Source organism: Ambystoma mexicanum, chromosome 6p (genome assembly GCF_040938575.1).
Source record: "Ambystoma mexicanum isolate Mex_15411 chromosome 6p, UKY_AmexF1_1, whole genome shotgun sequence".
Classification (NCBI taxonomy): Eukaryota; Metazoa; Chordata; class Amphibia; order Caudata; family Ambystomatidae; genus Ambystoma; species Ambystoma mexicanum.
Window position 1 is genome coordinate 1450126700 of NC_090935.1, and position 15030 is coordinate 1450141729.

The 15030-nt window shown below is 48.6% G+C and overlaps 1 protein-coding gene across 1 annotated transcript in view; it reads left to right on the forward strand.

Annotated features, from left to right (window-relative positions):
• The window catches only part of LOC138510506 (alpha-2-macroglobulin-like), a 1041624-nt gene that overhangs the window by 508398 nt on the left and 518196 nt on the right, over positions 1-15030 (forward strand). The window contains exons 16-17 of the mRNA XM_069626208.1: positions 11278-11448; positions 13818-13914. Of these exons, the coding sequence (XP_069482309.1) occupies positions 11278-11448; positions 13818-13914 (268 nt within the window). The remainder of the gene's footprint in view (positions 1-11277; positions 11449-13817; positions 13915-15030) is intronic.

Genomic DNA, 15030 nt, shown 5'->3' on the forward strand with positions numbered 1-15030 from the left:
AGGATGGTGGAGAGAGAGTATGAGGGAGACCTGCCGGTGATCTTCCCCAGCCGGGGCCCTCTGATGAGGGTGCTCGTGCGGCCGGGGTGGGAGTTTGCCCACAGCTCCTCTGTGGCATCTGCCACCAAGAGAGGGTGATGAGTAGATGTTCTGTTGCAGAGCGAAAAGAAGTGGAGGAAAAATATGGGGGGAGTGTCCACCACCCTAGCACGAAACAGAGGCCCCCCGGTAGGAGGGAGGTGACAGTGACAGCCTGATCGCCACTCCCACAACGGGGGAGTGAAGCGGCCACAACCGTATGAAGAAGTGAAGTGGTCGCGGGACGAATGGAACAACCACAAGAGAAAAGGGACCTCCCGCCTAGGAGCTGCAGGAATTCTGAGATTTTCTGCAGTTGTCCTGCCTTTGACATTGTGAGTGATGCACTGAACATGGCCAACATCACCGGCAGGGGGTGCCGCTCGCAGATCCTCTTGGATGTGTAGTCAAGTCTGGGCCAGCGGATCCTTGTGCTTGGAAGGAAGTACATGTTGACCCCGTTGCGTAGCGGGGACCGGAGGCATATAGCCATTGTTCAGCAACGGGCCAGGTGCTTCTTCACTGACTACATTTTGGAAGATGACCCTTTCCTTCTCTACGCAACTATGAACTCAGGAAATCATGCAATTTTGTCACACTAGACTTTCTTAGGGATCATATGGTGTGCCTCTCTGATAGCAGAATACGTTGTCTCTTCTTCAAGTGGCAGTGCAGTCACCGACTGGTGCTTCCATTCTACAACCCAGGGAAGAAAGTTGTCTTTCAAACCTTGGCCAGCTATGACACAGTGGTGCAGGCGACTGGGGACACTTGGCATGTGCCCTATGATGTAGATGGGTTGGACGAAGCACCCACGAGGTTCCCCGAAAAAGAAATAACATAGTGAGGAAAGGCTGCCGAAGTTAAGCGTGGATTGAAGGGAATTTCTATCATCAAATATGATAATCGATTGGTCTTGATGGAGCACAAAAGCGAAATCTTTCACGGTGGGGCTCTGATTGTTGGAACCTAAAGAACCTTCTGTCTCAACACACGGCCAGATCACTCGGACTCTCGCCCAAACCAGAACTCCCCTAGCACCTACCAACCTCCAACACAAGAATGATGACTGGGCGTGTGTGGCCCACCTCCATCCCTTTGACCACGAGTAGCACATTCAGCAGCATCAGAATGCCGAGCAGCAAGGAGATCCAGCAGACACCCGGGCCGCTGGCGGTGAAAGCTTTTCAAGTGCTCCGGTGTCAGAGCTCATGGAGAAGAGGCCCCTAGGCTGGCACCTATCCTGGGCCCTGAAGGTGGTGCAATCATGGAGCGCTCTAGGGTATCGCACGTGAAATAAAGCATATAGCCCATTGCAGACCCCAGCCATAAAGGCACTGAGCCCCCTGCAAGGCTCCATGTCAGAGCTGGGGAGGAAGGAACACAGCATTAACTCCCGGGCCGTGGTGGAGGGAAACGTACCTGCTGCAGCCTTATAGCAGAAGTGTGACCCTAAGATAGGAAGGTATGGGCCCCTTAGATCCTGGGGCCATGGCGACGCCTTTGTGGCCAGCTCCACTTTGGGGCAAGGAAGAAAAGGGATAGCGCCTCCATGTCTGTTACATCTTTGCACCGATGGTCACTCTGGCGACAGCATCGTGTGTACAACACAATGCATTCTTACTCACCCAAGATGGCGGACGCCTCTGAATCTGTTTGTGAAGCTCACGCTGCAGAGGTTGCACGTTGTTTACCTTCACGCCGCGACGATCATGTGACTCCATATAATCCGACCAGGAAGTTCAGCAAATGCGTCGCTACTCTCCAGATCGGCGCTTCGTAAGTTCGTTCCTAGGGAATCTGTTTCATGTCCCGTCCTCCTATCTTTAGTCTTCTGAATCTAACTTCCTGTTCTCTCTGCCCCTTCCTCCATTAGGCCATTTTCCGTCATCAGTCCGCTCACCACCTCTCCTATAAGGTCCGATTCCAGCCGAAAGAGTGAGTTCTTCAGGGTTTATAGTTCCCTTCAATCCTCTTCCCCAATCTTAGCTCAAATACTAACATCCGCTTCTGGTTTCCGGCAACTCTCTCTCTTTCCTCATAGGACTCACCCCCTTCTCGAAGACTTTACACAGACTTCTCAAATCTCTCAACTCCATACCCGGAGTAAGTTAATCATAGCTTTTCAAATCAACAGCAGACTATCGAAAGTGGAGAAAACTCACCTCTCCTTTCTTTCGTCCAGGACCAGTTTCGTCCGCACCGGATCCTTTGAAGGAAAGCTGGCTGATTCACCCCGAAGGTCTACAGTATCCCGTCACAACAACACAGGGTTTTTCTTCCCCGGAGGGTTTTCCCTGGGGACTGTGGTTCCTCCGCAGCTGAAACTAACGGCTGGGAGGGAGCAGGGTTTCCCGGGAAGCCTTCACTATCTGCCTTGTTGCTGATACGGAGTCCGCCCGCTGCCCAGGTTAGTGAACTGCATAATTGTTCTGTCTCATATTGGACGCAATGTAATAGTTAGCGACGCCTCAAAAAGAAAATATTCTATTACAGGCTCTTGTGCAGACGGTGGACTCCGATGGAGCAACAAATGCAACAATTAATGGCTGCCATGCAGTCTATGTCTCTGGAGATGCAATCTCTGAAACAAGACAATGCTCAGTTAAGACAACAGGTCGCTCGAGCGTTTTCAGAAACTCCTCCTTATGCCTTACATACCGATAAGTATGACGGAAACCCGCACAAACTCAAGGAGTTCCTGGACAGTTGCCTGGTTCAGTTTACCTTTAAAGCACGTTTTTTCCCATCTGATAAGGACAAAGTAGGTTATCTGATATCCCATTTGACAGGCCCTGCATTGGCCTGGGCGACTCCCCTAGTCACCTCAGGAAATGCCATTCTAGACTCATACACAGCCTTTACTAACAGTTTGCGGTCTATGTTTAGTAGGCAGGAAATTTCAGTCTCTACTCAGGAGAAACTACTAGATTTAAAGCAGGGAAATAAGGATCTTATGAGTTACGTGACTCAATTTAAACAGCTATCAGCTGAAACAGGGTGGCCGGATGACGGTCTCCTCACGCTATTTCGCAGAGGTCTTTCCGAGGAACTGAAAGATGAGGTCTCAAAGGTTCCTCGACCCGCCAATTTAGCCGAGATGATTGCGCTCACGATGCAGATTGATTACCGTCTCCATGAACGCTTCCATGAGAAGAAAAGAGGGAAACCCACTAAACTCTTCTCCAGTTCTCCTTCCCCGGTTTCTCGATCTCAGAATCCCGACGAACCCATGCAAATAGGAGTGGCCAGAGGCCCTTTGTCTGAGGGCGAAAGAGAAAAACGGATGAGTCAGGGCCTATGTATGTACTGTGGGTCTTCATCTCACATGCTGAGGGATTGTCCCGTCGTTCCTCCTCGTCGGATAAGGAATCCGATGCGGGGAAACGCCAAGACCCTGTCGTAAGGGGAACCACGGCAGGAGGTCCTGAAAGGAGTTCCCCAAAGAGACTTGGTACTTCTCTCAAAGAGGAGATTACGGAACACACTATGTTAGTACTTCCACTGATCTTGAAATTACCAGACTTAGAGCTACGTGGGGTCCCGGCATTGATCGATTGTGGAGCAGCTGGCAACTTTATAGATGACCAATGGGCTGCGAAGCATGGAATCATTAGATCCGCCAAGACGTGTATAACTCCCATTCAGGGGGTGGATGGTTGTCCCCTTAGTTCTGGACCTATTCGAGAGCAGACTACTCCTCTTACATGCCTGATTTCAGCCCACAAGGAGACGTTAGTTTTTGACCTGATAAAAACTGCTCATTTTCCCATTATTTTGGGCTTACCGTGGCTGCGAACCCATAATCCTTTTATAAACTGGAAGGCAGGAACTTTGTTCTTAGGTTCCGAATATTGTGTTTCCCATTGTCTTGCTCAATCATCTGTTGGCATTCAAGCACCTTCCATGATGGTAGTACCAACCGAAGGCTCCTCGATTGGGATGGTCAGTCAGATCCCGAGGTGTCATCAACAATTCCAGTCCATATTTTCTCAGCCAGAATTCCCTACATTACCTCCTCACCGTCGGGATGACTGTCATTTAGATTTGTTCCCTGATCGACCGATACCTTTCGGCCGAATGTACATCTTATCCCAGCCGGAAAAAAAGGCTCTCAAAGACTACCTTCAGACTAATCTTCAAAATGGTCTTATAACTGAGTCCAAATCGCCAGCCGGTGCTTCTTTATTCTTTATTCCCAAGAGAGATACAGAGGAACTACGGCCATGCATCGACTATCGAGGGCTCAATAAGGTTACCATCCCGGATAAGTATCCAATGCCGCTTATCCCAGACATTCTGGAAGCCGTTCAAGGGGCTTCTCTCTATACCAAGTTGGATTTACGAGGGGCATATCACTTGATCCGCATCGCCCCTGGCGACGAGTGGAAGACTGCCTTTCGGACCCCATTCGGTCACTACGAATATAGGGTGATGCCGTTTGGGTTGGCTAATGCTCCCGCTGTTTTTCAGCGCTTTATGGACCATCTATTCGCCGATGTACTCCTTCACTATGTAATCGTCTATTTGGATGATATTCTAGTCTTTTCACAGAATATAGAGGAACACATCGGACATGTCAATTTGGTATTAGACCGACTTAAGGCCAACCAGCTGTATTGCAAACTGGCAAAATGTGAGTTCCACAGGAACCAGGTGACGTATCTTGGGTTCGTGCTGTCTGCCCAGGGGATTTCGATGGACCCACGGAAGATCTCGGCTATTTTAGATTGGCCTTCCCCTTCAAACGTCAAAGAGATCCAACGATTTTTGGGATTCGCTAATTTTTATAGAAAATTCATCCCAGGATTCTCCAAGACCGTGCTTCCCATTACCAGTCTTCTGAAGAAGGGGAAGACTTTCGTTTGGGATGACCCTGCGCAGAAAGCTTTTTCTGAACTGAAGAATCTTTTCACGTCTGCCTCCATTTTGCTCACCCCAGACCAGTCTCGACCCTTCATCGTCGAGACTGATGCGTCTCACCATGCTCTAGGGGCAATTCTTTTGCAAAAGGACGAGTCAGGAGAAGAAGGACCAGTTGCTTATCTCTCCAAAACCTTCTCCTCCTCGGAAATAAATTATTCAGTCCTCGAGAAAGAATTGCTGGCAATCAAGCGAGCATTTGAGGAGTGGAGACATCTGTTGCTGGGCTCGGCCTACCCGGTCGAGGTTCGAACCGACCATCACAACCTCAAAGTATTACAACAAGCCCATACCACAAACAGTCGACAAGCTCGCTGGGCTCATTTTTTTCTACCGTTTCGGATAGAATTTACTTTCCTTCCAGGAGATCAAAATCTCCGAGCAGATGCACTTTCAAGAAAGGATCCTCCAATCAAAAAGTTCCATTCAGAGCCTTTCTTTCCTAAGGCTAAATTTCTGGCAACAGTGACTGATTTTCTACATATTGTCAGACAGGAAACGGCACGTCTAGATCCGATCTGCAGGAACTTACAAGAGACTCATTCGCTGACTCAGGAGAAAGGATACTACTTTTTTTAATGATCAAGTATTCATTCCGACCCCAACACTTCAGAAAGAAGTCCTGTTCATGTGTCATGACTCCAAGGCAGCCGGGCATCGAGGATATCAAAACACCCTTGAGCTGATTACTCGTCATTTTTGGTGGCCAGGGATAACCAAGGATATCCAAGATTATGTATCAGCATGCACGGTTTGTCTACAGTCTAAGACTCCCAGGTATCCACCTTTTGGTTTACTCACCTGTATGCCGATTCCGGACAAGCCCTGGCAAGTCATTTCCACTGACTTTATTGTCGATCTTCCGTTGTCCTCTGGTTACACCACCATTATGGTGACTATTGACTATTTCACGAAGATGGCCCATTTCATTCCTCTGCAAAAACTCCCCGGGGCTGCTCTGATGTCAAAGATCTTTATATCAGAAATTTTCTCTAGACACGGTCTTCCTAACACTATTGTGTCTGATCGGGGTCCCCAATATATCTCGCAATTTTGGAAGGGTATCTGTCAAACATTGGGAATCAATAGAGCCCTTAGCTCAGGATATCATCCACAAACAAACGGGCAGACTGAGCGCCTAAATCAAACATTAGAAACATATTTGCGTTGTTTTGTTTCTGCGGCACAAGATGATTGGGGAGATCTCCTACCCTTGGCTGAATATGCTTACAATAATGCCAGTCATTCGGCACTAAAGACCAGTCCTTTTTACTGTTCTTATGGTTATCATCCATCCTTTGAACCATCCATCTCAAAATCCTCCTCCAGATGTCCTGGAATAGACAGTCTAGTCGATGGTATTCAGAAGGGTCAACAGCTCGCTCGAATAGCTCTGCTAGCTGCCCAAGATCGAGCCAAGAGGGCAGCTAATCGCCGTCGACAAGATCTGCCATCCCTTCGAGTCGGGGATGCGGTCTGGTTATCAGCCCGGTTCCTCCCGAGACATTTGGTGCCGTCCAAGCTGTCGCCCAAATATTTTGGACCATTTAGAATAAAAGCATTTGTCGGTCCGGTGGCAGTCCGACTGGCGTTGCCTCCTTCTTGGGCCCGTCTTCATCCGGTCTTTCACGTCTCCCAGATTAAATTATCCGTGAAGGATAGATTTCAACGCACCCCTGCAGTTCGTCCTCCTCCGATAATGACAGATACGGGACCGGAGTATGAAGTGGCAGAGATTTGCGATTCCAGATATCACAGAGGCCGGTTGCAATTTCTCGTGGACTGGAAGGGCTATTCTCCTGCCGAACGGACTTGGGAATTGGCATCGGGAGTACATGCTCCCTCGTTGATTCGACGGTTTTTCAGGCGGCACCCTGGGAAGCCGGGTTATGCGCCTCGTAGGAGGGGGCATACTGTTACATCTTTGCACCGATGGTCACTCTGGCGACAGCATCGTGTGTACAACACAATGCATTCTTACTCACCCAAGATGGCGGACGCCTCTGAATCTGTTTGTGAAGCTCACGCTGCAGAGGTTGCACGTTGTTTACCTTCACGCTGCGACGATCATGTGACTCCATATAATCCGACCAGGAAGTTCAGCAAATGCGTCGCTACTCTCCAGATCGGCGCTTCGTAAGTTCGTTCCTAGGGAATCTGTTTCATGTCCCGTCCTCCTATCTTTAGTCTTCTGAATCTAACTTCCTGTTCTCTCTGCCCCTTCCTCCATTAGGCCATTTTCCGTCATCAGTCCGCTCACCACCTCTCCTATAAGGTCCGATTCCAGCCGAAAGAGTGAGTTCTTCAGGGTTTATAGTTCCCTTCAATCCTCTTCCCCAATCTTAGCTCAAATACTAACATCCGCTTCTGGTTTCCGGCAACTCTCTCTCTTTCCTCATAGGACTCACCCCCTTCTCGAAGACTTTACACAGACTTCTCAAATCTCTCAACTCCATACCCGGAGTAAGTTAATCATAGCTTTTCAAATCAACAGCAGACTATCGAAAGTGGAGAAAACTCACCTCTCCTTTCTTTCGTCCAGGACCAGTTTCATCCGCACCGGATCCTTTGAAGGAAAGCTGGCTGATTCACCCCGAAGGTCTACAGTATCCCGTCACAACAACACAGGGTTTTTCTTCCCCGGAGGGTTTTCCCTGGGGACTGTGGTTCCTCCGCAGCTGAAACTAACGGCTGGGAGGGAGCAGGGTTTCCCGGGAAGCCTTCACTATCTGCCTTGTTGCTGATACGGAGTCCGCCCGCTGCCCAGGTTAGTGAACTGCATAATTGTTCTGTCTCATATTGGACGCAATGTAATAATGTCAGCGCTATGAAGCACAATGACAGCCCATGGCCCCACAATGATCCTGGGCCCCACCAGTGGTGAGAACATGTCCGCCCTATACTAGAGCTCTGAGAGTGCAGAAGGCCATCTCCAAATCGCGGGCCAGTGGCGGCGAAGTGCCCAGCAGCTCCATATCAGAGCATGGAAAATAAATGCAGAAGGGGCCAGTACGATCCCGGGCCCATGGGCGGTGGATGGACAAGCAAAACACTAGGAGATAGAGTGTCGACAGTGTGCTCCAGAGGGGAGTGGGGTAAATAAACCAGATATGGATGCCTACTGTAATGAAGGTTGTGTGTGTTCGTAGGCTGAAGACTGCAGCAAAGAAATACAAAAAAATAAGGACACTGCACAAGGGCAGAGGTGTTCCTCCTACACTCGATACACCCAGTGCTAGGATCCCTCACACAGCCTAGTGTGCCCCATACCTACACAGCGTGATATGCAAGTAAACAAATCAGTGATGTTAAAGCGAAGAAATTGCGAAGACCTGACATCCTGCCCCCCCCCCCCGGTGTCGCCCAGCCTGCCTAGGAAGTGGCCTCATTGCCCTGCCACTGGTGTGCGCCCTGCCGGGCCCGCCATCCATGAACTAGGCCAGTGTGGCCTTGGGTGCGGTTCCTGCCAGCCCTGAACGGGAACAACATTTGCACTATCAACGGCAGCAACTCCGGCCTGGCAGAGGACAGGAAATGGCCCGACACCAGATCAGACACTGTCATCCATGTCCGGCCAACGCAGACCGCAAGCCCACCACCCAGAAGAAGTTTTAGGATCCAGAGAGGGTTGCAGCTCTGTATGAGTGCTTGTGCGCCCTCCAGTCCCACGACAGTGAAGACACACTCCTGCCCTGTCGTCAATATGTGGCGCGGCGGGACGCCCTGCTACCTGCGTCTCGCTGACTGACAAACATCAAGGGGCTAAGCCGATGTGACACCTGGTGCCCCCCAGGTGCGGTCTTACCGGCCTTTGATGAATGCAACATCAACAGACCTGGACCCGTGAGAATGACTATCCGGAACAGACACTGGAACACAGAAAACTGGTCTCCTGCAATCCTGCACGTGTCCGGAGAGGATGCCGTAACAATGTGTCTAAATGCTGTGCTGGGGGCCTGCATGGAAGTATGTGTTTGAAGTGGTCCCAGTTAACTGGATGTGGAGCTGTATTCCCGTAAGTTTGTAGGCATGCTTTAAATGGTGCCAGCATCTAGCAATGGCGTCATTCAGTGGTGGAAGTTCCACTGGCCCCAGGTTAATAAAGGGCTTTTGAAGTATGTGGTCGAACTGCCAACATTTCCAGCGGCAGTTCGCCAACTGTGACGGTCACCTGCAGGTTATGTGTTGATACGTGTTCTATGTCCATAACTATCTGAGCCCCATGTGTGTAGCAGTGGCGTATCCTATTTGTTGTTGATCCTACGATTCTGAAGTAGCCCAAGTAATGTCATTCTGTAAGGAGGCGGGGGATCATTTATGTTTTAGTAACATTTGTTTGTTTGTTATGGAAAAGGTGGAGTGTGGTGCAGGGTCGGACTGGGACAGGAAATAGGCCTGGACACCCAAAAAAAAGTGTCCCACCCCTCGCCTCAAAAAAGTGGCCCACCCCTCGCCTCACGGCCCTTGACCTCTGATGACATAATTGGAAGTGATGTAATTTGACCCCACCCCAAAGTGACATCCCGAGAAGCGATGAATAACAACCTTTCACCCCTTGACAAAACAGGAAATGGCATCAAATAGCATTGTTCCTAAGTACACTATGAAAAATATGGTTATGATTTCATTAATGTGATATACAGTTCATACAAGAATGGATCACCATATGTATCATTCATATATGTGTGTATAGATCCATATTGCAGGTGTTTTTTTTCTTTCAAAATAATAACGTTTTCTATTTCTTTTTTTTTTCAAAACCGGCCCAGGAGTGGCCAGAAACCGGCCCCCACTCCACAGGGACGATTTCGACCCGGCCACGGGCTGAAAGGCCGATCCAACCCTGGTGTCGTGTGTGAGCCTCCCAAGTGTGTTGTCCCTTTAAGGGAATGAGCCCTTCCCCTGTGTATTGCCATTTAAACATGGGCAATGACACAGTCATGGCACAAGCTGATAAAAGGAGCTTCTGTAGACACGTGCACCAGAACGGCTGCAGACTCCGTCTCTCACTTATTTAAGCCTGCAGGCCCAAACCGTGTGAGCACTGGCCTGCAGGCCATGATGCTGTGGGACCCCTCGTGCTAGTACGGTGGCAGAGGTCCGCAGGGTGTTGGGTATGGCTCGTCCTGTCCCCACTCCAGATGGTGCTGATGCCCCATAGCACCCTGGGGCCTGCTGGATGCCCAAAGCAGGCCCCCACCACAGGCATTACTATTAATCAGTTATTACGAATCAGTTTTGCTATCACCATGCCTACTGCATGAGCCAGCACAGAGCACAATTACAGCCTCCACCGCAGCACCTATTTAACCCTGTGACAGATTTCTCAAATTCCTTTCTTGTAAAATCACTTGCTATGACGCTTTACACATAATTCTAACTGACAAGGAACTGTTTACGCTATGTTTATTCCGTGCACTGCTGGAGTTAACACGTGAGCAAGAATCTGTATGTGATTATTTATTTTAAAGCCCAAAACAAAACGTTTTTGTGCCATTTTATTGAAGTGCTTAGACTATTTTTCTGAAAAACATGATTAGCTGCATATTTTTTTTGTAATGCAAACAGATTCTACACTGATTATGTGCATCAGCAACTGGAGGGTCAGCTGCAAAACATTAAGGAAGAGGACAGGTGTGAAAGGGGATGGCAGTGTATGACCATGTCATAGAAGGAATACAATCTCCCTGCCATAGATACAATGGATATTGCAAGTCAACGTACAATAGGGGGTACTTTATCCCACATATAAAATGTTCATATACCTATTTCTTACCTGACTGTAATATCACAAAAGGTAAAATACAAAGAAATTGGAGGCCAGAGGCGGATTCGTCAATATAAAGGGTTTAATATAATGTGTTTCACAGGTTTAAGCCAGAAACCTATAATTAGCATGTCAATGTGGTCCATGTTAAATACCTAGTTTGGGGATAGGAAAACCTGCAGCAACCAGATGGCTTGGCCTACAACTCCCACCAGCCCTGGCCAGCACAGTCAATCATGAAGATCATGACATCGTAGGCCTAAACCACTCACAACCTGTAGATTGTCTGCTGCCGCCATGGATGAACACTAAAATTCAGTTTCTCCAAGGATGTTCTTTCCTGTGATATCATGACTGGATACTGAGCAAAACAAATATGTGAACTCTATTATTCAGAACTATTCTTACAAATCTCTCAATTCTATGCTCAACATTTCACGCCACTGTAACGTGCGCAAGATCCTGTTTCAATACGACGCACTCATGCATCCTTTCTTTGTCATTTGCAGGTGTACAATTTGCTCCCCGTGCAAGAGCTCAGCGGCTACTACCATGGCCATTATAACCTGGAGGACGAGAATGATGATCCTTGTATTCCGGCCGAGCCCATCCTAGTGAACGCAGTGCTGTATGCTCCCTCAGTCCCAGATGATAGTAACAATGTTTACCAAGTACTGAAAGTAAGATGGACACTGTCTTTTGTGGCAATGCTCTCTCTCCAGAAGTTATATCTGCACCCTGGCTGGCAGCTTCTCTAGTCACTTTTGCGTCCATGCTGGCAGCCTCTTTAGCCACCTCTCCGCCCCACCTCTGCAACCAGGCCAGCAGCTTCTCTAGTCACTTCTGTGTCCATGCTGGCAGCCTCTTTAACCACCTCTGCGGTGCCAACTCTGCACCCAGGCCAGCAGCTTCTCTAGTCAATTCTGCGTCCATGCTGGCAGCCTCTTCAGCAACCACCTCTCTGGCCCCACATCTACAATTAGACTGGCAGCTCCCCTAGTCACTTCTGCGTCCATGCTGGCAGCCTCTTTAGCCACCTCTCCGCCCCACCTCTGCAACCAGGCCAGCAGCTTCTCTAGTCAATTCTGCGTCCATGCTGGCAGCCTCTTCAGCAACCACCTCTCCGGCCCCACCTCTGCAATTAGGCTGGCAGCTCCTCTAGTCACTTCTGCATCCATGCTGGCAGCCTCTTTAACCACCTCTGCGGTGCCAACTCTGCACCCAGGCTAGTTAGGAATGCACACATTTGTCATTGGCCCATGGAATTGTTTGCCTGAAGGGAACAATAGGCGCTGTGTGAGCATGGGGCCAGGATGCACGTCATATCATGCGGGCAGCCATGCATGCTTGGATGGCAGACCTCAGTAACCCAAAGCCTAAAGAAGAGGAGTGTGAGTGGTCACCTAGTGAGCGTTGTTAGGGGTGATTTGAATGGGGAATGGGCTTCCATTTTGATTCTTGGTGAGGACTGTGAAGGATCTTAGGGCTGAGTGCAAGCAAGGTGTGCACCCACAATGCTGATGTTGAACACTCGTGTGGAGTTTATTTCCAGAACTACCCCATGGCAAAGAGTGTGAAGCTTGTCACTTTAACAAACTGTAAACAGCTAATGTCAGAAAATGCGGGTTAAACGCAGAGATTTTTCTCTGTGTGGAACCCAAATGTAATCCCCCTCGCCCCCCCAATCTCGTTGAAACATGAGCTCTGGTACTCACATTTCCTTTAATGAAGCTGGGAAACTGGCAGTCAATGAGCCCTATGTGAGGCCTAGACTGGAGGTGGGCAAAGAAGAACCCACAGAAGACCCCATTCCAAGTGACCAGCTTTGCATTGCCACTGGCATCGCTGGCTGTTTTGGAAATATCTGTTCTGTTATTATGTCCATACAAAGAGCAAACATATGCTCCTTCTGGTGCACCTTGGCTCTAACTCTAGGGTTAAGTGTATAATAAATGAGAAAAAAAGCCCCACATAGAAATGTCACTGTAGCAATAAGCCCCGAGACGGTGGGCCTATGCCGCCCCAGGTAATGCCCCCGGGGCCCATAGTTACAGGCCCGAGCCATATGGAAGCTCGGAGCGGGAATTACCCCATTTTGAGCCTCCTGATTGGCTAAGGGGCCGCCACGCTCCCCCACCGGGAACAAACGAAGGAACGTACGTGCGTGCAAGGGATTCCCGGCCTGGTAATTCCCCAGCGAGAGCCAATCAGAATGCTTGTTACATTCTGGTTGGCCGTCGCTGGGTACTAATTTTCAGTAATTTCCTGAAAATAAGAAAGTTATCCTCCTTCTATAGAGAAGATGGAAGATTATTCCAGAGTCTGGTGGCTTTGAGGTAGAAGGAGGGGCCTTCCCAATTGGCCCTTTGAATAAAAAGGGGAGGTGTAGGCTCCTCCTTCAGCCTTCTAGGATGTAACCAGGCTTTGGCTGAAGCAGGCAGTTTCTCCATGTTGCCATCGGGCCTTGCACTGCTTCCATAAATACTGGGTAATGCATTACATGTAGTGCAAAGATGGGGCCACCACTCTTTCTCCACTCAGGCAACACCTTCTGGAATTCTCTGCTGCTTACTCTTAAGAGCAAAACAACGGTGGTGTGGAAGGTTGCCCAGAGCAGTGCCAGTGGTTCAGATTGATTCAATACCTTCCAAACATCACTTTTTTGGCTATACTCTTAGGAAAGACAGGGATCATCCAAAATGTAGACCACTCCCCAAAACATGTTTTTTCCTTTCAAATAATGGTCTGATCTAGGTTAAGGGTGTTATATGGTTAAGGTTGTGATATACAATTATGAAGTTTACTCAGCACCATGTTGCCCCCCGGGGAACATTATGCACTTAAAAAATACTGTAAAACTAAACTAGTGTAGCAGAGGCAAGTGGACCATCAACTGGCACTCAGGGTTGCATTGCCAGCAGCGAATGTAAGCTGAAAAAGTATTACATGGTCTCTTGATCAGTTTGTTGTGTGATAATGTGCCACTTTGAAACACATGTTGTAGACCAATATTCGAATCACTTTTTCATCCGGTCATTTTGTTCCCTAGGCAATTGGCTTGAAGGCGATGACCAACGCCCAGGTTCGGGCTCCAATTCTATGCCATTTTCTGGGATATGCCGAAAGTGACGTGGACGAAGCGATGGGTGAGTCATAGGACACAATGTTTGCATCGAAATTGGAACCCTTTCTGAGACTCAATGTATACACCAACCATCCTATTTCTCCCATAAGGATGCAGCGCTCATGAGGGAATGGCTAAGTTTAGAGACAGGCTGGATCCAGCTCACCTTCCACAGTCTAATGAGGTTGAGGAGGAGGGAACACATGGTCTAAGAGCCTTTTCTCCGATGGGGCCAAATAGGCCGCACTAAACTGTTGTGGTATGGATTTAGAAGCAGAGCATGGGAGGGGCATGGAGTGTAATGGGTGTTATCGGTGATTGGACCCAGACAAAGCTGAGGAGGCATAACAAGGGTAAGAGTTGAAAACAGACAGGCGTTAGGAGCCTGCTTCCAAGTTATGTGCCTGAGGCAAAGATAAGCTGGCATTACAAGGGTAAGATCCGAAAACACCCACTGCAGTCCTGTGAGCTTCAGCCTGTCAGAAAGCTTAGAATGCACCTTTCATTAGTTGATACAACCCCGCGTTTTAAACTGAGATTTCTCAATGAGTTGTGCTTTTAACGCAATCCACATCCTCTCCCCTCCTTCTCTCCCTGTCCCCCTGTGACTCTCCGTCCTTTAATTGTGCTACTCGCTGTTTGTCGGCTGTGCTACGCCTGTGCTGCTATGGAAGTACAAAGGGTGCTCTTTCTTAAGAGCTCCTTTTCTTTTAACCATGGTATACGCATTTGTTTTCTTCAAAATGATTTGTTTCGGGGTGCAGGGGCAAATAGCAAGAACACCTGCTGTGACAGATAATATGTGCTAGCAGTCAAGGGGCTTTGCTTCGCTGAAAACGTATATCTTTGACAGCAGGCTGTTACCAGCCGTTACAGCCTCCGCTTTGGATGTTACACCTTAATTAAAGCCTTTAGAGACATGAGATGTACACACCAGGTGGCTGTGATAAACTCGTGTTTTATAAAAATAGGTAGATATGCTGAGTGAAGACATTTGGAGAACTTGATTGGAACCTTGGAATAAATATTCTTATGGTGAGATGGTAACTAAGGAACAAACTGGGTATGTGGTGTGACCCTCCTATGTGTATTGCCCGTTTAAGATGTGTCATGACGAAGCTAATAAAAGGAGCTCCTG